The sequence below is a fragment of the Ursus arctos genome, unplaced genomic scaffold (assembly GCF_023065955.2).
Source record: "Ursus arctos isolate Adak ecotype North America unplaced genomic scaffold, UrsArc2.0 scaffold_3, whole genome shotgun sequence".
Classification (NCBI taxonomy): domain Eukaryota; kingdom Metazoa; phylum Chordata; class Mammalia; order Carnivora; family Ursidae; genus Ursus; species Ursus arctos.
This window is the reverse complement of record NW_026622985.1, coordinates 95,958,827-95,984,409: the sequence shown is the minus strand read 5'-3', so window position 1 is coordinate 95,984,409 and position 25,583 is coordinate 95,958,827. Positions and strand designations below refer to the sequence as shown.

General features: G+C 57.6%; 2 protein-coding genes across 10 annotated transcripts; both read right to left on the bottom strand.

Annotated features, from left to right (window-relative positions):
* Positions 1-9: 9 nt before the first annotated feature.
* Positions 10-15,896, bottom strand: LRRC61 (leucine rich repeat containing 61). Of its 9 annotated transcripts, none has more exons than XM_048212923.2 (6): positions 15,769-15,888; positions 15,062-15,182; positions 14,422-14,517; positions 12,403-12,567; positions 11,845-12,018; positions 10-1,588 (listed from the first exon to the last, which is right to left on the bottom strand). In XM_048212923.2, the coding sequence occupies exon 6, from the start codon at positions 1,419-1,421 to the stop codon at positions 642-644; it is 780 nt and encodes a 259-aa protein (XP_048068880.1). In that variant the 5' UTR covers positions 1,422-1,588; positions 11,845-12,018; positions 12,403-12,567; positions 14,422-14,517; positions 15,062-15,182; positions 15,769-15,888; the 3' UTR covers positions 10-641. The 9 variants fall into 9 exon arrangements, with proteins under 9 accessions (XP_048068880.1, XP_057160154.1, XP_048068882.1 ...); XM_044392275.3 differs by lacking the exon at positions 10-1,588 and adding an exon at positions 5,294-9,956; XM_057304171.1 differs by having other exon boundaries at positions 14,185-15,182; positions 15,769-15,896.
* A 3,262-nt stretch (positions 15,897-19,158) lies between these two features.
* Positions 19,159-25,539, bottom strand: ATP6V0E2 (ATPase H+ transporting V0 subunit e2). Its single transcript, XM_026479141.4, has 4 exons — positions 25,303-25,539; positions 23,837-23,884; positions 21,479-21,593; positions 19,159-20,872 (listed from the first exon to the last, which is right to left on the bottom strand). Exons 1-3 carry the CDS (start codon positions 25,494-25,496, stop codon positions 21,500-21,502), a joined length of 336 nt encoding a protein of 111 aa, XP_026334926.2. The 5' UTR covers positions 25,497-25,539; the 3' UTR covers positions 19,159-20,872; positions 21,479-21,499.
* Between the last annotated feature and the right edge of the window lie 44 nt (positions 25,540-25,583).

Sequence of the window (25,583 nt, the reverse complement as noted above, 5' to 3'; positions counted from 1 at the left end):
AGGCAGTGATGCTTATTAGAACAAAAGATTTAATAGGGATCAGCGTGGGTGAGAACGGGCAGCGAGGGCTCCAGGGTGACACAGGATGGGGCCACCACAGCAGAGGGTCACTGGGACAGGCAACTTTGGGAGGTGGGTAACGCCAGCTTCTGGGCTCTGCCACCTCCTCTACCAGGACCGGCTGGGCCAGCACACACCCCCTCCCTGCCTTTCTCACCTCTAGCCTTAGGAAGAAGCAACTCTGTTCCACTGAGCCTCGGACGGAGCGGCCAGAGGTGGCAGCAGCTGTGGATGGGCTGCACACGGGGCCTCCTCCCCAGGCTCACGGTGGAGGTGGCGGGATGGCCTCACGCTGGGCCAGCTGCTTGAGCAGGGCCCTTACACCTGCTAGAGGCCACTGGGGAGGCGTGCCCTTGAACTGTGTGCAGGGAGGATATGGAATTTTCCCCTAGGAGCGGGAGGGAGGGAGCTGCTCTTAGCAACACAGAGAAACAAAGAGCCGGGTTTGCAGGCCCTGTGGCCTGTGTGTTGAAACTGAACTGAAGACACACACCAAACCGGGGCGGGGGGGGGGGGGGGGCGGGGAGCAGACTTGGACAGCCAGACCACAGTGTGCCCAGCTGTCACAGGCCACGGCACACTCAAAACACAAAGGACGAGGTGGTGCCGGCAGGGCTGAGCGCCTGCTCAGCCTGGGCCAGGCTGTCGTTGGCCTGGCGGTCCAGATCGTGGCACTCCTGTAGGGTGTCCTGGAACTGCCGGCAGGCCTCCTCCAGGATAGAGCTGCTCCGGGTGGGCCACGACTCCCAGTAGCCCGGCTCTACCCAGGGCTGGGCCTCCGTGGCTCTGGGGCCAGGGCTGGAGCTGGGGCGCAGGGAGCTGTCCAGGTCCCGGCACAGCTGGTAGAACTCACTGCCCCGCCCGGTCACACGCTCGCCATCGAGGACCTTCAGGCCCGGCAGAAGCTCTCTGACGGCAGCCCAGTAGGAGGGGCTGGTGCACAGCGGGTTGCTGAGCCGGGCCAGAGGGTCCCGCAGCCGCAGGTACTCTAGGCCCCGAAGGCCGGCCAGACACTGCAGCTGGCCGGGGGTGGCCAGCAGGTTGCCCGCAGCGTTGAGGCTCTGCAGGCTCTCGCAGGCGGCCAGCGGCTCCAGCCCCGTCAGCCGGTTGTCGGCCACGTTGAGCACCACCAGCTGGCGCAGGGAGGCCAGCGGGCCCAGCTGGGTGAGCGCGTTGCCCGACAGGTCCAGCCACTCGAGCCCCAGGCACTCCCCCAGGCAGCCCAGGTCCACCAGCCCCAGGCCCCGAAGCTTCAGCAGCAGGATGGACTCCAGGGCGAACTCACCCGAGCGAGATTTGAGCAGCTGGGGCGTGACGCGCACCCCGTCCGCCTCTGCCGGCTTCTCACCCTGGGGCTCCATCGGATGAAGTCAGTCCAAGAGGCCTGGGCCCTGGTGGTTCTGGCACGGGGACGTGGGCACCACTGGGGGTTGGCTGACGGCTCGCCCCGAAAAAGGCACCTTCCGCTCTGCCTGGGCCAGCGTTGGAGGCCTATTTCCGACACCCCTGCTCGAGAGCCAGCGGGCTCCTACGGAGAGACAATCACACAGTAAGTGGGCCTCTCCTGAGCCCCTCCTGACCCCGCAGCAGACGACGGCATGAGGCACCGCCCAGCCTCTCCCACGGCGGCGGCAGAGACCGAGGTGGCCCGGCCAGACCCGAGGACACAGAGCCCTCCTGGGGAAGATGGGCCAAGCTCAGGCCCCACCTAAGGGGGGCCCCTGACACAGCTCCAGCAGCTATGGCTACACTGGATGGAATTCGGGTGCCATGTAACCGATTCTTCCCATTTTCCGTATCTGCACCGGGAGGCAAAATCTCTTCATTTTCCTTTTTCGGTACCCGCTCATGATCTCTCCTTATTAATTCTGAGGTGTTTCTTTTTAACCATTTCAATTAATTCCTGAACAGCTAACAGGTCACCACCATCAACAACCTCTTCTGTCCCCTTCCATATGCAGACAAGAAGGACGCGTGCTGGGCCTCACTTCATTCTCAAAAATGTTCTTGACTCAATGTTTTTTTTTAAACATGAGCAATGAATTCAAAATGGTTTCCAGATTGCGTGGGGCAACTTGTAACCTCGGCTTGTGGTCATGGGGCCTGGAGGCTCAGCTCTCCGCCCAGATGGGGAGACTGAGGTCAGGGGAGGAAAGGGACAGTGAAGGCCCCAGAGGAGGTGGCAGCATGGGCAGTCCCGCGGCCCCGGCTGTCTGCCCTCAGCCCCAGCGCCCGCCACAACTAGCTCTTCACTCTGGCGACAACAGAAGGGCGTCAATCCCTGTGTGCCTGGCACAGGGGCTAGGGTTAGCCAGAGAAGGCAAGCGGGGCAGAAGGCCAGGCAAAGAAGCCATGCTGGAGGGAAGGACCTGGCTGGCACCTAGGTCCCGAAAGGCAGGGGAGGGAGTGCCTTTCCAGTCTCCAGTGGCTGCGGGGCAGGGGAGGGAGGGCCTTTCCAGGCTCTGGTGGCTGCGGGCATGAGGCCAGGTGCTAGTGCGAGGGAGGAGGCCTGGGGGAAGGACAGCGGCAATGCTGCCCACAGAGGGGTCAAGGTTTCAGCAGAGAGGAAAACAAGAAGGGACCTCTGCTCCAAGTGGCAGCCTCCCAGCCCTGCAGACTCCGGCCAGGCCTAGGCCAGGCAGGGTGACGCCTGCAAAGAACCATGGGACTATTCACTCCTGCTGTTTATAAAACGTGGGCTCCAGGGGAATCAACGAGTCCTAAGTCTGCATTTACATAATCCACACCACTTTTTATTTCCCTCTCCAAGGAAACCAGGCCCAGAGAATTCCTCTCCCTCCCCACACCCCTCCCCCATCTCTGAGAAGGGGGTCCCCGTGTCCTAACCTAGCTCCCCCCTAGTCTGCAACACCCCTTCATTTCTACTTCATTTCTTTCCAAAAGCGATTTGAGGCATCCACTAAGAAGTCTGGGTCACTGTATTCGAATGGGATCTGCTAGGGCTTTTGTCAGCAGCAAGAGGGCATTAAAGCTGCTGCCCATGGCGGGGAGGGGTGCAAGAAGGGCATAGGCGCTAGAAGCCTGCCATAAACGCTCTAGAGAGACAAGGGCTTCACCGAAGGTGGTGAGCGCTGGAGAGGAGCGCTCTCCAGAGTCTAGAACAACTTCCAAGGATCCGGTCACGTTACTGGATGCAGGGGATCCCTTCTCCAGCACGTGACACACAGGCAGGCAAGGGGGCAAGAAGACGTCCAGTTTGAGGGACCATGTGCATTGGGCCTCAGAGGCAGCTGGAGCTCTAGGCTGAAGGGATTCAAGCGTTACCTGCAGAGGCACCGGGGGTAACGTGCGGCTCCCTGGGCTCGCCTTTCGGGGGGACACAGACGTCTTTAAGTATTTGCAGGCCTCTCTCCAGGATGATGAACAGCCTCCCACTATTAATAGCCACACACTATTCTGGGGGTGAAAGTGGTCAGGAGGCCCTGGCGTCCAGTGAAAAGGAGCAGTCACGGACTGACATCGAGAGAACACCAACGTTTAGGAGGCTGAATGGAGGGCACTGACGAGCAGCCAGAGGGAGGCGGGTGAGGACACAGTGAGGCACGCTGCATGAAAATGCCCACTGGACTGAGATGAGGCCGCTGGGTAGCAGTGTCAGGCGGAGGCAAGCCCACAGGCCAAGCGTGACAGTTAGGGAGTGATGCACTGAGGAACCCAGGCTCAGTGACCTCTGTGACCATCTGGATGGAGTGGCTGCTGTGGCAGGAAAGGACCAGGGGACCAGAACAGGGTGGGGATGAGAAGAAGGGAGGGAACCGTAACGTGTTCCCACATAAAAGCTGGGAGGAACCCTTTTTGCAGAAGAGGAAACAGAGGAGCCAAGAGCACATTCACTGGAAATCGGGACTTCCGTGCCCCAAAGCCCTGCCTGGCAGGGGACGCGCAGCCCTCCAGCTCAGGACTCTGCACCTCCTGCCCTGGGCCCCGAGGCCCTCGCCGCTGACAGCACTGCATAGTCACCAAGGTGAAACACGGATTCTCCAGCGGATGGACCTCTGCTCCGCTCCCGGTCCCACCTTATCTGACATCTGCACACCTCATCCAGGCAGGTGTGGGCACGACCGGACGCCCTGCAAACCCCACTCACACAGGCCGGCAGCACGGAGCAGGGAAGGACGGAATGGCTCCTCCGCACCCGACTGCTGCCGCGTCCCTCTCTACGGAACCAGAGTCCTCCCATCCTGCTCCTCCCGTGGGAAGCAGTGCACAGAAGCTCCAGGTCCCGCGTGTGTCTGCCAACTGGCAATGGTTACGTGGATGAGACTAGACTATGATGAAGGCACAGCCGACACTCGGCGTCCCGGCGGGAGGCCTGTCTTCCCTTGTTCGGGACCGCCTTTGCTGAGTCTCAGTTTACCTACCTAGGGAGTGGGCCGGAAAATGATGCCCATGAGCCGGCCAGGGCTCCGTCCCCGGAGAGAGGGTTAGTGCGCAGTCACCTGCTGCTGCAGGGACCCTGGAGATCCCTCCTCCGGCCCACGTCCCCCCCAACAGCCACAGTGCAGATCAGGCTCTTTACCTCCGCACTACTGGCACTCAAGAGCGGGGCCATCTTTGTGGTGCGGGTTATCCTGTGCCTTGTAGAGTGTTCAGCAACGTCCCTGTTTGCCACCCACAAGAGGACAAGAGCAATCCCACCAACGAGCCATGACAGTCAAATGTCTCCAAACATTGACAAATGTCCCTGCTCCCGCCCAGAGCTACTGCTTGGGACCAGAAGGCTTCTCTGTCACCCTCTTCCACTCCCCCGACTCCCACATGCTCCCAACCCTGCTGCCTAGCCCTCCTCGCCTGCCAACACTGCAGAGCCAGCTCAGTGACGCCACCCAGCAGGAACAGCTCAGGGGACCGCAGTACAGAGCAACATGCCCCCCCCCGCCTCAGGGCGACTTAAGGGCACCTCACATTCCTGCCTCCCACCCCACCTACTGAGTCAGAATCTGGGAGGGAGGTACAGGATGCCAAGTGTCTGAGAGCAGCACAGAGGGGCCCAGGGCCATGCTCTGACCTTACCACCCAACTGCACTTGATTTACAGTTGGGGACGTAAGAGATGCAGCCATCGTCCAGGCCCCGCCCCCAGACGAGCCTCACCACCCCCCCGTCACAGGAGAGCCTAGAACAGCTTGGGGTGGGGGGTGGGGGGGCAGGGAGATGTGACCTAAGCAATTTGGAGGCCAGACTTTAAATCATGCTACTCCGACCATAACATATGACCTTTACAAAGCTTTATTTAAGACAGAAGATGTGGTAATTATGAAAATACAACATATTCAACAGGACAGAGAGTATAATCCCAAGGTTAAATAAAGGAAATATGTCCAAGTATTAACAAGGCTGTCTGAGTGTAAGGATTATGGTTAATTTTTCCTGCTTCCTTTCATTCTCAGTAACTTCCAAATATCCTACAGTGAATCACACCGTGACACATGACTGCCAACCCTTCCCGGGCTCGCCCCCACAGCCAGGACCCAAGCACAACTTACCTCGAGTGCCTTGCCCCACCTCTGCCTACCGACCTTCCCTCTCAGAGCCCCCTTCCTGGCGCCTGAGCACCTCAGGAGAGCCTGGCTTGCATCATGGGCGGGGTGACAGGCCTGCCCCGGATCCTCCAGCCTCTCCCTTTCCGCACCTGATCCCACTGGCTCCTGGGGCTCGCACACTCAGTTCTTGACCCTGCCCTGAAGGTACTCTGGGCAGTCTGGCACCAGTGCGTCTGACAGACATCCTTTCTTGCTTCCAGGTAGGGGATTTGTACTTTACAAGTGACCAGGGAGAAGGGGAGGGGTGGGCCCTGCAGGTGGGACATAAACGTAGCTACCTAGAGCCCGGATAGGCCGTGAAGCTCTTTCGGAGACTGCTTTTGCTGTAGAAAGGAAGAAACCCCAGGGTCTCCAGCAGTCTGGAAACAAACCATGGGCGAGAAGGCTGTTCTGAGAACTAGGTCCATCAGCAGTCCTCAACTCACACCTCCTCTCCGGCTGGGTGGTCCCATTAGCTGTGGTGCTCTGACCACACTGGGATCCACGAGAAAAAACGGACCCCAAGAACGCTGGTATGTGCCTGTGTGCATACGCTTCCCTCTTAACACAGCTACTCTACCTCTGGGCTTCTTTCTTCTCCAGTGAAAGCAACTGCGGAAAATGCTTCCACAGCTTACCAGGCCCTAGGTGGCTAAGATCTCCCATGGGCCAGCACCCATGCCTCTTCTTGTCCTTCATCACTTTTTGAGAAAGCAGGGCTCTTAAGGGCATGCAACATACGTGGACAAGCTGCACGGGCCCTTACTACCCACCCATACTGCAGAAGGGCTCTGTGGCTTAGACAACGGTGTGGTGCAACTTACAGTCCCTTCTGGACAGAGTTACCCTTTCCTATGCACAAACTGCTAGAAATAAATTAAGCCACTGGTGGATGGAAAACAACATCTCCCTGGGGGGAAAAGGCAACCTGTCAAGAATTGAGAAACTGTCCCTATTCCTTCCAAACGGAGGACTCCGGCCCTCCCTGTCGAACACTATAGAATGTGCATTCTGCTCTCCCCGCTGAGCCCAGGCAGAGTTCCCACAGGCGGACTTGCAGGGAGTCAGGCGGAGGTGTGCCTCGCTGTCTGCTCCCCCTCAGCCAGGTCTCCACGGGGGAAGAGGAGGGGAGGGGCGGTGTAGTTGGGGAAATTCTCCAGGTTGGTCTTCAAGTAGAGGAGACGCTCAACGGTCTCCACTGGGACAGGGGCGCCGTGCTCCACAAAGGCAGGGCTGTCCAGGGAGGCACAGACACTTTCAGAGAAGGCCCCTGTCGGGGGACAGGACAGATAGACCGTAGCCAGTCTTGCCAGGGCTGGCCAGACCTCCTGCTTCTTCTCCCAGTACACCAGCGGGTCGTCCTGGGCGCCAATCGCCTCATTCTCACGCAGGTACTTCTTGACGATGACGCTGGCCAGGTGGCTCTCGGTGGAGAGGGAGGCTCCGCTTCTCTCAGACGCCAGCAGCCCCACACTTTCCAGCTGCTCCAGCAAGCTCCTCTCCCTCTGGCTGAGCAGCAGAGACCCAGAGCCGCTTCTCTGCGTGGGCTCTTTCCAGCCCTTCTCTTCAGCCCCGAGGCTCCCGGCTCCTCTGTCACTCAGGGTGGCGCCCGCACACATGGTCTCCGGGCCGTGCGGGGAGAGCGAGGGAGGCAAGGAGCATTCAGACACCATAATCTCCTTCACCTTGTACACAAGGACTTGCCTCCAGTGGTCGATGTCGGCCCCCGTGGGCAGGATGGCTTCGATCTTGCCCTTGAAGCGGGGGTCCAGCAGGGTCGCCAGCACGAACTCCTTGCGGTGGAAGAGCTCGTTGAGCTGGCAGTCTGTGGAGAGCTGCAGGGCCAACCCCTTGGCCAGCCGGACAGCGGCACCCGCCTCCGCACCGCCCTGCTCCTCGAAGTGCCCGTGAACCTGCTCCAGGAAGATGTGCAGGTAGCGGAGCTGTGGCAGCACCTGACTCAGGGAAGCCCGCGCGGCGCTCGCCTCCTGGAGCACCGTCCGGAAGGGCTGCAGGAGTGTGACCAGACTGTCCGTCAGGCTCCAGAACACTGCCGACAGGGCCGTGCCGGCCTTGCCCAGCTGCTGCTTCTCCTCGTACTGCTGCAGCGGCTGCCGCTGCTCCACCAGCCACTCCATCAAGCGGTGGGCGGACACCCAGTGGTCTGAGAGCTCCCAAAAGGGCTGGTGGGCCGGGAGGCCGCACTGCCGCTGCAGCTGGGTCAGGAGCTGCCGGGCCCCTGCAGAGCCTTGGAAATGGCTGCAGATGGCCCTGACTGTACCCAGGAGGATCTGGACGCTCTGATGGTGACACAGGAAGTTTGTCACCAGGGAGTCCAGGCAGTGGGCAAAGCAGGGGAGGCAGGTGTAGCCCTCCGTCCTCCCTGCCTGCTCCAGGCTAAGGCAGCTGCCTGATACCAGGAAGCCTGGTCGCAGGGAGCTGCGGCTGAGCCACAGGCGGACCTGCTCCCGCAGCTCCTGCTGCCTCTCCTCTGGGGTGCTTTCCTGGGCCAGGCCTCGAACCCAGAGCACAGCTTGCTTTCTTGGGCTCTCCGACGCCACCTGCCGGCTGCCCGGCCCTATCGCTCCCCAGTGGGCAGTGACGGCCACATAGTCCACAACTGCATCCTGGGCAGCAGTGGACACAGTGAGGTGCACGCAGCCGCCCTTGGCCTGCTGCATCTCCCGACACACCTGCTCGTCGACTGCTTCATGGAGCAGCGGCAAGGCTTTATCAGAGAAGAAGGCCAGAGGCGGCACGTGGTAGCAAGGGTCTGCCTGGGCCATAAACCTTCTGAAAGGCGGGGACGAAACAAAGGACAGTGGCAATGCCAGGCTACTGAGCAACTCTGTGATGCTGTGGTTCCAGGCCTGTGTTCGGGGCGGGCTGGGGGCGTAGGTGCCACACTGGCCCTCCGTGACCGCCAGTGGGAGAGCGGCATGCTCATCTTTGGTGGAGGCAGGCAAGAGTGCTGGAGCCAGGAACAGCTGCTCAGGCCTGCCCAGGGCCAGCTGCTGGCCACTGTCTTCCAAAGCAGAGGCATCGGGGCAGTGTCCTGACGATGGGAGCCCCTCGGGGCCAAGGGTAGTGGCGCTGGCGGGGGGGCCCTGGTGCTTTTTCTCCTCGGTCCCTCCCCTCTTCTCCCCTGGGCTGGCTACAGTCGGCCTTCTCTCTCTCTCCAGCCCATGCTTACTCACCAACTGACGGACCAGGCCTGAGGTTTGGAAATGCCCCTTCCATTTACCCTGTCTGATGCTGGCATGACACACAGTGCAGGTGACGTGGCAGACATTCTTGCAGTTGATGGTAAACAACTGCCGGACATCTGACGCGGGCTTGCGAGCTGCGGCATCCAGAGGGCCGGGGGAACGCCTAGGGAAAGCCCAGCCCTTCGTCTCTGCCTTTAGAGTTCTAACCAGCTTCTTGAGGCAGGGCAGCCTCTGGAGGCCCCCCAGGGATGATGTCTCCCCGACAGCAGCGAGCAAATGCCTCTTCTTCCACTTCTTGAGGCGCCGCACCTCCCTGGCCAGATGGGCTATGAGGATGTCAGCCTGCTTTACCTTCTCGCTCTCACTAGGCTGGCCCACCTCGGACCTGTCCGAACTGGCCGCCTCGACTGGCACCGGGGTAGAGGGGAACTGGCCAGAGCTAAGCACTGGGTCTCTTGACTTCTTTAGTGTCGGCTCCCCCTCCTCTCTCTGTCCACGTGCCTTCTGTTTGGACACCTTCTTCACGGGCTGCCCAGGGGGCTCCTGCCCAAGCACAGATTTGAAGTTATAGAGGCCAGAGTCTCCCTTTGGCTTATTCCGCCCAGGGCTGGCCAGGCACTTTGTACGGGAGGCAGCTGGGTGAAGATCGGGGCTCCCCAGGGAGCAGGCTTTTCTCTTCTTGCTGTGGACATGGAGGCCCACGGTGCCTTCTTTCTGCTCCTCCAGGAAAACTTGATCAGGTGAAGGGACCGACACGGAACTGGGGAGGGAGTGAGGTCTCTTCCTCTGTAGGGGCAGATCCCTCTCACTCCCCTTTGGGGAGACAGAGGATCTGATTTTCCTGTGGCCACTGACAGCCTTCTCTTCTATATCTACAAACTCTAGTTTAACCTCGGTCTCCAGCAGGCATTCCCCAGCACCCCAGCCAAGTTCATGAGAGGTACTGTTAGCTCTGGTGTGAAACTTGGAGCTGGGAGAAGCCAGGGGAGCAGCCGGGCTCCTCGGTCTGGTCACGGAGGAGTCAGCACGCACAGGCAGGTCCTGCCCCGCTGATCCTGAAGGTGTATGTCTCTTGGGGGGCTTCCTGAGTTTTTCTACTTCCAACATGCTTGGGAACTTGGGGGAAATGAGAAGACAGGCCCAGGCTGCAAAGCAAGATGAAAAGAATGGCTCTCAGCTGCCCTACTGACCTTTGGGGACCATGAAGGGGGAGGTAAGGCCGGGAGGGGATAGGAGCGAGCAGAGGATGCAGGCATAGTGAGATCCTAGGAAATCAGCCCCAGGACAAAACTCTCAGGACCACAACCTCCTTGGCGAAGGCTGGCATTCGCTTCTGCAGACGGGACAGAGAGGCCCTCAACAGGAATCCCCACAGCCCTCCATACCCCAGCAGGCTCAACGGCCATCTGTGCCAGGCTAACTGAGGCTTCTCTCTTTCCTTTCCATGTTTACTGAGAACCTAGCAGGCACTTGGCAAGTTTCCTTTGTGGCAGATACACGGTAAGACAGGCAAAGCCCCTGTGTGCGCATGGCCTCCAGGCTGCCTGGTGAGACAGATGGGAATAAAAGACTCACGCTCATGTCATGGAAAGCTAGGGCGGCCATGCAGGTGGGAAGGAGCGCCACTTGCAGCTGTGAGACCCCAAGGAGGGGAATGACCTCGCCAAGAAGTCAGGCAGGTTTCCGTGGAAAAGGTGCAGGAGGGAGCAGAGCCTAGGTCTCTGCATCCCGCACACCTGGCCTGAACCTGTCACCAGCAGGGCACCAGAAATAGGTTATGACGCTCGGTACTAGGCAGCGATGCAGTCAGTGGCCTCGCTAGATCTTTTGAAATTCTTTCCCTAGAAGGCAGCCTGCACCAGGAAACACGGGACAGGAGCACAGAACAGGAGAGCCCCTTAATGCCAGCAACTCATGCCCCCTAGTGTCCTGCCACTCCCCTCTCCATCCCAGAGAGACTCCCAAAGGGCTGCTCACACTTCCTCACCTCCCACCCCCCTCGAAGCCTGCTCCTCTGGCTCTGGCTTCCACACTCCCTGACACTGCTCTTGCCAAGGCCACCAGTGTCCCCCTTGGCACCTCCTCCAATGGACTTCTTGGCAAGCGCTGGGGTGCCGGCCCACGTCCTCCGTCTGGAACCCTATCTCCCTGTGGCCCTCGGCACCACATGTTCTTGGTTTTCCTCTCACCTGCAACTCCTTTGCATTCTCTGGTCTGGTCTCTCTTCCTCCCGCCTGTTCCTTCCCAAGCCCCATTTCTCGTTCTGCACACCCTCTCCGACTGGGGCTGCGTTCACACCCTGACACACGAGCCTCTGTCTGGCTCAAAGCCTTCTCTTCAGCTTCCCCTCTTCCGCCTGCTCTTCCTACAGTCACCGCAATCTCGTCAATGGGACAGCTGTTTGTTCAGATGCTCCGACCCCAAGCCGAGGCACAATCCTGAATTCCCTTCCCCTGCTCGTTCTCCTAGAGATTAGGTCACATTCAGATTGAGGCACAACAGAAAAGAAACACGAAGAAGTCAGAAGAGAAGTACGTGGAAAGGGAAGGAAAGGAAAGGAAAAGCTCAGTGCTTGAATGCATTTCTCTGGACAAAGGGAGATTCAGAGGAAGGTGACCTAACAGCCCACCACACACATCAGAAAGCAAGTGGGCTTTGTCTCTTCACGCCAGAATGACATATAGGCTCAACGAGATGTAAAACCAGCACGTTCTGACACTGAGTGATGTTAAACATTAAGAAGCACCAGGGATGGCAGGACTGCCTTTACAGGTGACAAGCCCACTGCTGAAGATTCTGCCCGGGGAGGAGGGTGGGCAACGTGATGCTCGTGCTGAGCCCCCTCCAGCTGGGAAAGCCTCAGAATGACCAGAGGCATCACCTCGGGCCCACTGCCCAGGAACTCAGCTGCCACACCAAACATATGACCTCCACAGGACACTGCGGATGGGCTGGACGAGGTCTCCGATGAGATGGGAGACACCGTTCTGGTCCCAGAAGTGCCCTGAGATGTCAGAACTGGAGCGGGCTTACCTCAGCTCTGACTTTATGGTGGAAGAATTGGAAATCCAGAGTAGGAGCGTGATAATCAGTGACACAGCGGGAGAGCAGAGCTGGCCGCGGGCCTCCGGAAGCAGTCTGTAGGCATCGTCCCCACTGAGAACTCGGAGCAGGCTATGAAACTGGGCCTGCGCCAGACCTGCCTCACTGGCGACAGCCCAGGAAAGGGAAAAACCCGTGCATTAGGACTGCAGCCGGGGCCACACCAACCCCGTTCTGTTCTCCAATTAGCCTTGTCCCGTCCGCACATCTGTTCTCTGCAGATACTCTCCATCCACTTGACTATTTAACAAGAATTCGTCAGATACCTACTATCAGCCAGCACTGTGCCCTAAAGACACAAATACAGGAGAGGAAGCGCCCAGCCGGCGCTCGGGGCTCAGGACAAGAAGACAACTTGGAAGTGGGCCCGTGGCACCAGAACGAGGCAAGCTGTGTGTGTGCCGTGGAGGCCGGGCCTCAGGCTGACCTACGGATAAACTGAATCTGTGACATTGGACTTAAGATTCTGTCTTGTGAGAGGTCACTTACCTTAGGCTACACTTCAGGATCCTCAACTCCAGACGGACTCCCTGGGTAGATCTGGGGTCTTGTGCAATCACCGGCAGCGACGGTCAGACCACCGCTCTCCCTTCCACCGAAGCACACCGGGATGATGACTATGAGGCTGACACCGTGGAGAGCCTCTACATGAATCTAAAATGTAAAATTTGGAAAGAAAATCATTCCCAAACTCCAGTACTTTATTAGTAAGAAGGTACCGGTGACATTTCTCGCATTAATGACAAATGCACATCTGAGGACACCTACAAGATGGAGCCCCGAGGTACCTAGCAGGCAGCAGGCAGAGTGCCGCCGCAGGGCCCCAGGAAGCGGGCACAGCACTGGGAAGCAGGAGGTGAGGAGGACTGGAGCAGGTAACGGCAGAGGGACGAGGGCAGCAGGGACAGTTTGGAGAGCTATCCAGAAGGCAGACTGTGCCTGAGTTCAGATGTGGAGGAGAATCAGGGGATAGAGAGGGACTCCCTCGTGATGCCATTTACCAACGCAGTTCACTTTTGAATATACTGACTTGAGGTTCTTCTGGAACAAATCTTTACAAGTACATGTGACAGATACAGGGTCAGGGGTGCAGGGCATAGGCGGTGAGCAGGTTTATCTTTGGAGATGAGAAAGAATCTATTTTTTCTGAGAGCAAAGAAGGAAGGAAGGAAGGCTGTGGTGCCAGGCAAGCCCTTGAGTGCGGGTGGGGGAAGAAAGTGAGGCAGTTCATGCCCTTGAGGCTACAGATTTCCAAGGGGGAAGCTGTGCATCTCCAGAGGCAACAGCCTCCTGGCTGAGCCCGAGCTGGGAGGTGCCTCAGCACTGACGCGTGTGCCAGCTGCATGGATTAGGGGTTTCCTTCTAACCACTCTTAGCAGCCCTTTTTCCATGTGCACACCCAGAAGGAAAGGAGCCACTTCTCTACTGCTCTCGTGACTGCCTCACCCCAGAGCCTTGTGCACAGCTCTGCCCACCCGGGGCATCCCATAACTATGCCACACCTTTCTCCGAGTTTTCACGGCCCGGTCCCCCTCCTGTCTCAGCTCCTGCACTGTCTATCCATCCCAGACCCCAGGAGATTGCAAAGGGCTTGCTGGGCCCTCAAGTCTCCTGGGCTTCTCATCCCCCCACCCACTCACCTGTGAGGAGAGGAAAGGTGGTGAGAAGAATGGGAGGAGAGGCACATGTGGAAGGAAAAGAGCAGAGCCAACTACTATATATTTTTGGGTTTTGACCCACATGCAAATTTGGCTACTTGCAAACCCTAAAGGAAATGTTTTAAGCAATAATCCTGCATCACTGGATTTCCCATTATGCAAAAGGGACATAAAATGAGACCTGTTTTAAAATATACCCCAGGAGAACCCTTTGCTCCTTTCTGTGAGGCTGCTTTCCATAACGGATTGAGAGTATGAAGTCCACGTGGGCTGAAATCCTGGCTGCCACGCAACAGCTCTGATCCTGCACCAGCGTGCCTCGGCTTTTTCATCTACACCACAGGGATAACAGCGCCCACCTCCTAGGCTTGTTAAGTGAGTGTTCCGGGGCAGTTCTTGGCACAGAGCGGTGCTGGACACGAACAGTCCAGTACAGGCTGCCTCACCGGGCGTGTTTTAGGCGCGGGGCACTGGGAAGGGGCGCCTAGCCTGGGAGGGACGCAGCCGGGCCGTCCGAGGGGCGGGGGGGGGGGCAGGCCAGGGCGCCCGGGTCCCCCGAGCCTCGGCGTCCCAGTCCGTGAAGTGGCACCGAAACGCCCCCTCTCCGGCTTACCTAGGCCCGCTGAGACCAGGCACGCGAAGCTGCGAAGCCAGGTGCGTTTCCCGCCGCAGCCGACAACCCCACCGCGGCCGTCAGTAACCAGCCGCCGCCCAGCCGGCCACCGCGTTTCCCCAGTTAGCCACTGCGGGAGCCTCCGGAAGGCGCCAAAGGCCCAGCGGAGCCCGGGGAGGGGGCTCGAGTTCCGGGACGCTCAAGGGCTACTTCCGGGAGCGACCCTCACCCACTCACCTCTCCGCCTGCGGATGGTACGCTCCTCCAGGGGTCGACTAGCCCCCAGTGCGCAGGCGCGGGCGGCCGCGGCCGGAAGCGAAGGGGTTGCACCGTCTGCTCGGCCGGAAGTCGCAAGTTATTCTCCCGGTGATTGGGTCTCCTCCGTGCTAGTTTAATAACGCTGGCGTATTGGTGTTAGTCTTCCACCGCTAACTGATCTCCAGGGTCCCTTCCTGTCCGGGCGGGACCCGCGTCTGGCGCGCACGCGCAGACAGAAGGGCCCGCAAAAACTGTAGTGGTCCTCTTGTTGGGGAGTCTCTTCCAGCCTCGAAGGCTCACCCGGCCTGTCAGGAAGCCCTCCTAGGGTGTCTCCCGGGGCAGTTTCCCGCTGCTTGCTGAAGCCGCGAAGGCCTCGCCCACGACCAAGGGGCGTCCGTGCCCGCGTCCCCTGGGGCGCTCTTTACCACCTCCCCAAACTGAATTGTTCCGGGGCCACAGTGGCCGCGTTCCCTGGGCTGAGCAGAGACGGACCGTCCCTTCCCCCACCAAAGTGCCCACGTCTTGTCTCGCAGGCTACCTTGACCAGCTTTCCACCTTTAGAGTCAGACGGATAGAAGAACGGAGGCTGGGGTCATGATTGGGCCTTGGGCAGTCCTACCTATTCATCTTCCCAGGGGTGGTCTCGGTTTTTTCCTCTCTTTCCAGCGCTCCTCCTCTGGCCCCAAGCAAATCAACTCCAGGCTGGTCCGGTCCTCCAGTCTGGGCTAAAACTAGGACCTCTGCAACAAGAGAACACATCTTTACACTTCATGCAGTCATTTTTAGTCTTTCTTGATTCTCTCCATGTCTCAGAGTTGTTTATGTGCCAGCACCATTGTTTCCATTTCTGTGGCTTTGCAAATCGTGACTTTCATCATACTTTCAAATATCTGGCAGTATCCTTCTTAATACTGGTTCCCCCCCCCCCCCGTAATTTCCTGGTTATTTCTTGCCATGTTTATTTTTTCCTGAGAACTTTAGAATAAGCATATGTATTCTAATAACCGCCACCCCCCCCCAAACTTCAGTGTTTTCATTGATACTGCATGTGTAAGTTATGTCATGGACATTTGACAGGAAACAGAAATACAGATACATAAACAGGCCCCAGGTATCTTTCATGGCCCTCAGTTCCCAGGCCCTAGCTTATATATCAGATTGCTCACAGTGCTCGTCACTGCCTTTTCCACAAAGTGGATCATCATGGTGTCCGTCCGTGATGGGACAAAAACAGGCAAAAGCAGTGAGATCCTGGCAGAATAAAGAGTGGCACAGAACTAACGTATATTAAAATAATGTAATAGCTGATTAATAGCCCCCACTTACTGGTGAGACTGTCGCTTTCACCCATTCTCTCGGCTCATATTCACAATCTCTATGAGGCAGCACTATTACTACTACACCAACTGAGCAATAAAACTGAAGATCATAAAGATTAAGTAATTTTCACTCAACTAACAGTGAAATAGGAATTTGAACTTTGAAATGGGGGCAAAGTCCTCCCCAGTCCTGTGTTGGGAACCACTACTCTAGAATCAACCACTCAGCTTATCAAGCCAGAACTGCCCTCACTTTTCTGGTATTACATGTGAAGCAAAACTGTGGTGGCTGCCAACTGACTTTGTTCCGGGAAACCCCAAGGTTTGTAAACAAAGGTCACTTCCAGCACACAGACATGGAATTTATAACCATTCCCACTGGCTTTCCCCTCTGCTCCTCACATTCCCATGGTTATTAACTATTCTAATTCTGTTCCAAGCAACTAAAACTCACCAAGGGGCTTCCGTTAGGGTCTTCATCGAGGAGGGGCAACTCTGTGGCCTGCAGTAAAGGTACATTCTGTCTGTATCTCCTCTCCCCCATTCCAAATCTGGGCTGAGGGATGTCCCTTCTATGGACGGGAATATGCCAGATCTCTCGGGGATGCTGAGGTGGGAAAAGGGCTCACAAGATTGCTGGGAAGGCTGGCATCAGAGCAGCATTCAGTTGGCAAGTTTCCTTAGCTCCTTGTCCTCTGGTTTTGCCAAGCAGTGCCTGGCACCAGGTGGCAACTGCTCAGTAAACGTTAGCCGTGGTCATTCTTACATATCCTTGAAGGACATTTCATCCAGGCTGTGGTCTCCTCTGGAGAATTGTCCCTGCCCCCCACCAACAGCCATGTTCTGAGGCCGCAACCTCTAACATCCGTTGGAGGCGTCCCCAGTGGTGGCATAAAGGGGTCTCTGGAGTTGTAGAGCGTCGTTGGAGCACTGCCCTCTGTCGGCCACCCTGTGTGTGTGCAGCCTAGCTTACCTTGGCTGCCTTTGCTCTTCTCTCTGGGCTTGTCCGGTCCCAGGGTGGTCTCAGACGCTGTTTCCCTTCCCACTCTGCCACTAGGCATGGTGCAGGGGTAGCCCACTCTCTGCCACTGCCGATTCCTAGGCATCTTTTGCTTCGTGTAAGTTCTCCAAGAGTCTCTGTCTGAGGCTGACGTTAATTGCTCTGCTTCCCATGTGGCGGGCAGCGGATGCTTGAAACTAACTGCAAAAGAACTGATCTCGGCACATAATGCTTCGATCCAGACCCGGCATTAAGAGATTCAGCCAAGCTAGTATGGCTTCAGACAGCCTAAGGCTGGATCCCTGGAACAGCCTAGCCCCATCGAGCTCTTGTCTGAAAAAGCTCTGGGCTGTCCGAAGAATTTACTGTCTGTTCTAGCCAGTACCTGACCACAGACCTGCGGCCTTCTGCCCTCTGCCCTTTCTTAAAGCATTTACTAAAAAAACGCTTACAGTCATGACTCCTTCCTCTGTCCCTGCGAGACATACGTGTATAGATCTCCTGCAATCCAGTAAGGTCTTTCTCGAGGACCTGAACCCCGTTCCTCCAAAATGAAATCAGGAGGAATCGGGTCTTGCTCCCAGTCTCTGTGGGAGACACAGCTGGCCTAGCGGCACTTCCACTGACCAGCCCTTTGTGATTTCTCACCTTGCTGACTCTACCTGAGCCCCCGTTTAGCCCCTCTCCCTCCTCCCTCATCTTCCCTTTAAACTGCCCCTCAACTCAGTGCTGATGGGACAGAGCTCGGATTTCCCTTGCTGTCAGTGGTTTCAGAATAAAACCTGCTTTCCCCGCTTTAACCGATGTATGTTCCTGTTTGACAAATCCTGCTCACATTGTGGTTTCTGCCTTGGGTGGGGGGATGAAAGCATTGATAGGAACGCAATCCTCACCAAGTGGTTGAGGGGTGGGCATCAGATCCTGGGAGGGAGTCGTGCACCCATGCTCTCAGCTGCTCTCCTCTGTCCCTGAAAGGCTGTGCAGGAAGAAGGGAAGGAATAGGTGGGGAAGTCACTGAGCTGGGGAAGGAGCTGCCAGCCCCGAGAGGCTCCGAGGTGGCCTGGAGAGCAGGGGATACTCCCCAGGACTCCACCTGAACAGAGGGACGGACACACAACCTGGGGGAGTCTGAGAGGAGCTGCAGCCGTCCAACACCAGGGAAACTGAGAAGCCAGGGAAGGGAAACCGAGTGGGGGAATCAACCATATGTTGCCCCCCCCCCCCCCGCTCCAACCCTGGTTGACCCGGGCCAATGATCTTCAGCCTCCCGGACCTGAGGCCCTAAGGGGGGAGCTGCTGGGAGAGCAGGGGTCCCAGAGGGCTGTGCTGAGCTTAAGTTACAGTAGCAGGGATGGAGATGCCATACAGCCTTACGGGATGGGTCCCCAAGCCCAGGGCCTGACCTGCAGGGACCCAGGAAAAGCGACCCAAGAAGTCCCTTCCTTGTACCATTCCCTTTACCTCCCTAGGTCTTTCAGAGGGTCCTGCTGTCGCTTTCTTTCTCCCCTCCCCCTTGACTTCTTGGGAGGGGCCCTCGGATGCCCTGGACCTTCCCTCCTCTTAAACCACTTCCGGGAACTCGGTGACAGTTACAGGCACCCAGCTCCCCTCCTGCCTCCTCGAGAACCCCTTGTATCTCCATCTGCCCACCCTGTGGTCACTGGGGTTCCTGAAGGTTCTTTCCCAGCCTTGTGTCATACTGCACTCCACCCCATGGCCTCAGGGACCATCCATTATTTTATGCTAAAGACCCTCAACTTTCCAAACCCCTTACCTAACCACTCACTGGACATCTCCACACGGATGCCCTGGACACACCAGATGCACCAGGAGACAAAGAAACTGCAGGCCACCATTTCCCCTCTGAAACCTACTCCTCTGTGGCCCCTCACGGAGCCCAGCCAGCCACCAGGACCAGGGACTTCCTGATCTATTGCTCACTACTGGGTCCCCCAGCCAGAGCAGTCTGCACCCACACCCACGTCTCCCTCTCCCGCAGCCCACAGGCCGGTCACCTTCAGCCCTAACCAGACCTGCCATCTGCCCACTCGCCTCCGTCCTCACCACCACTGTCCTCCGGTGCCCTATCGACAGGCTCCTGTCCTATAGAAATCATTCCAGAAATCAAATAGGGTCACGTCACTCTGCTTTTGTGGTTTTGCATTGCCCTTCGGATCGATGCAAGCTCTTTAGCCAGTGTCCAGGCCTGTGATGGTCTGGTCCCTCATTTGTCCCAGTGCCTCTCCCTGCCCCCAGAATCCTCTTACACTTCCACCCGGGAACCACGCTCCCTGGCCCTGGAATGCCAGCGTCCTGCAGGAGGCTGGTCACTGCCCAGGGGCCGGGGAACAGGCAGATGGTGCACTCAGGCATTTAGGAACGAGGCAGGACACGCTCTGGAGATCTGGGGGACCTGCTTTATTATTCAGCCTCAGGAGCTGTGTGCTGTATCTGGGGTACAGATGAGTGGTGGTCAGAGTTCCACTTGAACCATCCTGAGTCTTCCCTCTGCCAGGACTGTTTCTGGGCAGAATCAGGGATGCCGTGTCTTCTCCTTCAGGTCTCAGGAGAATGTCGTTTGCAGTGTCCATGATCCGCAGCTCCAAGCGTCCAGCCCGGTGCCCCCCACCCACCCACTGAGCATACGGGAGCAGCCAGCAAACTCGGCCTCAGCCAGGACTTGGCCACCACTCATGAGCCACTGGACGTGGATCAGGTTTTCAGTACAACCCACACTCAGCATCCCCCACTCCAGAAGGCCCACAGAGGGCAGGACGGGAAGGGAGTCTGAAAGGTGGGTGAGGTGGGATGTCAAAGGGAGACCCCAGTCAGAGCTCTGAGCAACAGGCCAAGCCCAGAACCAGGAAATCTACGTGAGACTTATCGCAATCGACCACTGTTCTGAAGTAATGCCCACTAAATGGAATGTTAATCACATAAATACACTCAATAAATATTCAAGATTGGTGCCTTCCCCCAGGGAGGCAATGTGGTGGGGGTGGGGGTTGCCTGAGGTCTCAACCTCAACTCTCCCGGGAGGAGTGAGGGCTCGGGCGGGAGTCCTGGGTCCCCTCTGGTCTGAGGCCTGCACATTCTGCCTTCCAGGCCTCGTCAGGCCTGGTGCTCCTCCGCCCTCACCGTCCCAGCACAGAGCTCAGGCCACTCCGGGCGGACAGGTCTGGTGCTGCCCTTGGGGGCTAGGATGGGCCCAGTGGGCCACAGCAGCGCCCACACCTCACCCCCACTTGTCTCTCTCATCCTAACTCCAGGCGACCAAGCTGCTGCTATGGGGTTGGGGGGCTCTGAAATCCACGCCCACTACACTCAAATGAGGGAATCCAGGCCGCAGTGCTCAGACTGAGCCCCCAGGCAGCGGGGAGCTTATTCACAGAGGAGGGACCAGGACAAGGGAGGAAGGTGGAACAGGATAGTCTAAGGAGACACGGTTTTCCAAGCAAGCCCACTGACGTGACTTCACAACCGTAAAGAATCCTAAACAGATTGGTTTCAATCCTGACCCAAATCACTATGTTGCTTTTTGTGTGGGAGTGTTTTTTCCATTACTCACTTCAACTTTCTCAAAAATTTCCCATCTCTATGTGTCCGAAAATTAAAGAATCCCAGGAAAGGCCTTTGTGACACCCTAATAGGTCTCTCCGTCTCTCAGAGGAGCCAGAGATGCTTCCCAGGGTCGCGCAGGAGGACAGTGACAGAGCTGAAGGGAACCAGCGGACTCCCCATCCGGGGCTTTCTCCCAGGTCCAGCCCAGCCCAGCCCAGCCCAGGCTTGGAGCATCCCGGGCTGGACACCCCTTCTCCACAGGACACGCAGACTTCCTGGGGCTGCCTCACTGGTAAAAGACAGGTCCCACCCCTGTCAGCTCCCAGCTGGGGTCTACTTGGGAGGGGCAGGGGGAGTTGAGGGCTGGAGACCTTCTGCTCCAGCCTGACTCAGCTTCGGGCCGCCCCCTGGATGGAGAAGGCAGGAGCTGCTGGCACCAGGCAGATCCTGGGGGAGGAAGCCATGGAGGGACCCAGATACAGCTGTGAGGGTGAGGACAGAGGGGTCGTCGGGGACAGGACAGCCAAAGTCATCCGGAGAGCTGGGGCACCTGAAAAGCACATCCCATGAAGGGGTCAGCTCCTTGCCGTGGAGATCCCATCTCACCGCCCCTTCCTACACCCCCCCTGGAGAACCTCCTTGTCCCTGTCTCTGCCCTGGCCACTTAGCTCACTTCGGCTGTCCCTCCGTCCAGTTAGCGTCTCATGGCCCCTGTGCCCCAACACCCCCTACCTCTGAAGAGATTCTGCATCCCCGGCCACCCCTCTGCAGCCCGCCAACTGACCACCATGACTCACCCTACAGGATACCAGGCAGGAGGAGTATTAGGTACTCTGCACCTTTTTCTTTTTTTGCCAAGTAAACGAGTGCCTGAATCCGAATATGAACTCTTGGGGCGCCTGGGTGGCTCAGTGAGTTAAGCGTCTGCCTTCGGCTCAGGTCACGATCCCAGAGCCCTGGGATCGAGCCCCACGTCGGGCTCCCTGCTTCTCCTTCTCCCTCTGCCTCTCCCAACCCTGGCCCCCCCGGCTTGTGCTGTCTCTCAAATAAAAAACAGAATAAAATAAAGCAAACGTGAACTCTCATGACTGCCTTGCCTGCTCTCTTCCTACACAGCAGTGCCCTTTCCCACCCGCAGGGCCTGGGCCCTCAGTACCTGCGGCCGAAGTGGCGGCGGTCACTCCCACAGGAAACGCACGTACCAGATGGTCTCATTCTTCAGCTGCGGCCCGAAAAGGGGATTCAGCTGAGCCAGGATAGTGATGAGCCAGCTGCCGAGGACAGCACAGTGGGGGTAAGCCAGGACACAGGAGGACCCCACCTCTGCACCCCACGCACTTCCTCTGGTCACGTGGCCAAGCCAGCAGGTGGAGGGTGCGTGTTTGGGAGCGAAGGGCCCCGTGAAGCCACCCACACCCTAGCCAGCGCACGAGCGTGGCCTGGGCCTTGTGGCTTTGGGCTTAGGTTTGGTTTGGCTCGAGGTTTTGTCCATTGAGGAGACCCGAGTTGGGGCTGGGCTCTGGGATGACAGAAGAAGTAAGGCGGCCTCCAGAGGCACACGGACAGTGACTCCCGGCTGTGCCCTAGTACATCTCTGGTCTAGGCCGCCCCCAGCCCGCACCTGGGAGCAGGACAGCACAGGTCCGACGAGAAGCACGTCAGAATCACCAACATTTAGGAGCAAGATGAAGGAGCCACCTCCTGTGGAGGGCTGATGACCAGAAAGCCCCACTGAGGCCTGCCGGGGACAGGACAGGAGCTTTCCAGGGACCGCCGGCAGGCTGCGCATTTGGGGGTGGGGGGCCGGGCCCCACTGGCACGACTCTGTGTGCCCACGGCAGCAGGCCCCCAAAGACCCTAGAGGAGCACGGCTTCCACGCCTGACACAGGCACCGGTGTGCTCTATCTGGTTCTGCCCATGGCTCCAGCTCTTGCACCCGAGTGCCCCCACGACAGCCCGTCACGTGGCTGACGCCCAGGAAGCTGTCAGAAATCATAACCTGCCTATCATCCACATTATCCCCGAGCTGATGTTTTGTACACATAATTTCCAGGCCTAGCATTCTCTTAAGCTGCCCCATCTTTCTGCCTTTCTGCACCTGCTCTGCGGCCAGCCTCCCCTGCCCAGACGTCCATTCGGTGTTTGTAATTACGCACAGCCCGAGCCCGTTCCCAGCCACCACCTGCTCTGTCCTGGTCTCTGAGCCAGCAAACCCCAGCCCCTCGAGGCCCTTCCTGGGACCGATAGGGACACTCTGCCAGGCCCCGAAGGACTGAGGAACAGCATAACCGGCCTTAGAGACGCTTTGTCTGGGGAGAATTCTGAAAGACCGTACACTCCCATGTATGTAAGTGGACACCTAAGAATCATCATTGTTTTTGATGAGTTTTATTTTTTTGTTGTTAATAGGAGGTAGAAAATATTTAACATTAGATAAAGTGAAAGGAGGGAACTGGCTAATAGGAATAAATAGCTCGTGATCCAATCAGATAAAGCAGGTTTTAACTACAAAACATACCCCAGATTTGAAAGCAATTGCGTACATTTTCTTTAAGTGTGGGCCTTATGCTATGTATTTTGAAAAATTTGGCAGTCTTGAGAAATATTCCAGTCACTTTTATTTATCGAAGTGTTATTCCAGTTACTTTTAAAACGATCTGTCACCTTCTAAACAATCAGTAGCTCATCACCGTTACCTGTCCTATTTGGACTCTTCCGAATTCCGAACACCCCAACGATGCCAAGCGTGAGCCATAAAAAGAGTGTATGGGACCCAGGAGGATGGGAAGCCATATAGGCTTCGTGGCTTGACTGCTCACGGGAGATGCTTCCCTCAAAGCCAGAACTTGGACTTATTCCCTGGTTTGGCAGGCAGGATGATGAAAACGTGGAGCAAGGTGACGTGAAAGGACTGGGGGTGGAAGGAGGGGTGTCTTTTTTCGTAACGGGGCAGGGGCTATGGTGAATGGCAGTTTTAGGAAGAGAACATCTGGATATTTGGGACCTGGACATTGACTCCCTCACCCTGTCCAGGTCCTTGAATCCCCTGGAACTCTTCTTTGATATCCCCAGGGCCCCCGTCCTAAGTTTGAAGACTCCCACCCATCTGGTGGTTCAAAACCAGCCGCATCAGACACCTGCGAGCACGTATCAAATATATGAACTCCTAAGTGCAGCCCTTGAAAACTGCGGTCGAGTGGGTCTAGGGCTTGGCCCTAAAAGCTGTGTTTTACGATCTCTCCAGGAGATTCTGATGCCCGGACTTGCGCTGGCCCACTGCATTCACTTCTCCGCAGCCCATGGACGGGACAAAGCCTGTTCAGGTGACCCGTTTGGAAGCAGACCCCAGAGTCCACGATTTCCAGCCCATCGCTCTCTCTGCCATCTCAAACCGCCTTCTCTCCTAGGCTTTATAGACTCAGCCTTTCAAAAGTGGAATCTGTGACCACCGGGATGGAGGGGAGAGCAGGGCTGGGGAGAGGAGGGGATTTTGAGCCAGGAGGCAGTACTTACAAGAGGTAACAGCAGACCGCAGTGGCTACCAGCATGGTGATGGTCACTCTGCAATGGAAGAGGGCGTCAGGTCAGGATGGGTGGAACCAGCACCCTCCGGAGGCCTGGCCAGGGCCAAAGAAAGAGCTCCTGGTGTCGGCCCCTTGCCTGCCGGCCTTCCTGAGGCCAAATGAGCACAGGAGGCCAAGTTCTATTCAGGGTGAGAATTGCAAGATGGAAGATAAAAACTCTAAGGGTCACCTCAGGGGGAAACCCACCTTGCCCATATCTAAGTTGTGTTCCGAACTCCTTTCATCTCCCTTGTCCACACCCACTCTTTCCCCATCTTAATGCAGCGCCACTCCCACCCCCAGCTGCATCTGCACCAACCCACTGTGCAGTGTCTCTGGAATGCAAACTTCACTGGGGAAGGGGATGGAAAACAGAAGCTGGCAAGAGGCAAGGAGACCACGAGCCACTTCTGAGGCAGTGTGAGTGGTTATAAAGGGAGCAGGGACTAGCTACCAGTGTCCACACAAAGAGCACTGGAGACAGAAGCTTAAAATGCAGCAGGAGAGCCTTCCGTTAGACAAAACTCACCAGGGTTTGCAGGAGAGGTGAGACACTAAAAAATGGTTCACAAAGTGATGCTGTGGGACCCCGGCCCTGCAGATCTTGAAGAACAGAGACCGCTCCCATACGTCCAAGCAGCCTCCAGCCAAAGCTAAACCTAATCCAAGCCAGGTCCCAGGGCCCCTGGTCTAAAGCACCTGAAAGTCAGAGCCAGGGAAATTACACCCGATCCATTCTTTGAACATTACTAAGCCTTGAAGGCTAGTCCCGTGCTGGGCGTGGAGGTCTATAGTGAAGATCTTCCACCCAGAGGAACTTGTAATCAAGAGGAGACAGCACTTGGTAACTGAGGATAGTATGATGCAGACGCCGCTAAATGGTGCAACAGATGCAGAGATCTGCCAAGGGTCCTTCAAAAACCAATACAGGCTAAAAATTATTCAATACATAATATGCGCCGTGCGCTGGTAAGAGTTTTACAAGCATTATCTCGGGTAACCCTCATAGCAGCCTTAAAAGCAGGTATCAGCATCATCCACATTTTACCTATGAAGAAAGTGAGGCTTGAAGCAGTAACATTCGCTCAAGGTCACTGCTGGTGAGGGGTGCATAAACCCCATTAGGCGCCGGCCATGGCCTCTGGCTTCACTGGCTGGAGGTGAGGGGACCCTTAACTGCCTCCGGTGTCAGTGCGCTCGCCACCTTTCTAAAGCACCACGGGCTCTGCCCTTTGGCCCCGACCGCCTGCCTGTTCCGAGATGAACGCGGCCAGTGCGGACAAGCAGGAGTGCGACGTGGGGCTTGCCTCGGCCCAGGGCTCGCTGCACCGCCGACCGCCGACCGCCGACCGCCGACCGCCGACCGCCGCCCGGGGAGGGGTCCGCAGGGAGGCCGGGCCCGCGCGCCATCCTTACCCGCGGTTGGGTCCTTTCGGCACGAACCAGGGCCCGGCGATGCCGATGAGGCCCCAGAACGTGGTGAAGATGATGACCGGGAGGGCGAAGGAATGAGCCGTCATGGCTGGGGCCGGATGCCCAGGCTGGGGTGCAGGGCCGAACTGCAGATGCTCAGGAGCGCGGGTTCGGACCGGGCAGTGGGCGCCGAGCATGCGCAGCAGGACCGGGCGGCCCGGGGGAGCGCGCACAGTCGCTCCCGCGCAGGCGCGAGCGCGTCACTCCGGCGGGGGCGGGCTTTC

Excerpts from the sequence above, each read along its gene's own strand:
- LRRC61 (XM_044392273.3), bottom strand. The coding sequence starts at position 9,918 with ATGTTGGAAGTAGAAAAACTCAGGAAGCCCCCCAAGAGACATACACCT.
- ATP6V0E2 (XM_026479141.4), bottom strand. The coding sequence starts at position 25,496 with ATGCTCGGCGCCCACTGCCCGGTCCGAACCCGCGCTCCTGAGCATCTG. Across the intron at positions 23,885-25,302 it reads CCGAAAGGACCCAACCGCGG|AGTGACCATCACCATGCTGG; the intron begins GTAAGGATGGCG and ends CTTCCATTGCAG. Across the intron at positions 21,594-23,836 it reads GCGGTCTGCTGTTACCTCTT|CTGGCTCATCACTATCCTGG; the intron begins GTAAGTACTGCC and ends TGTCCTCGGCAG.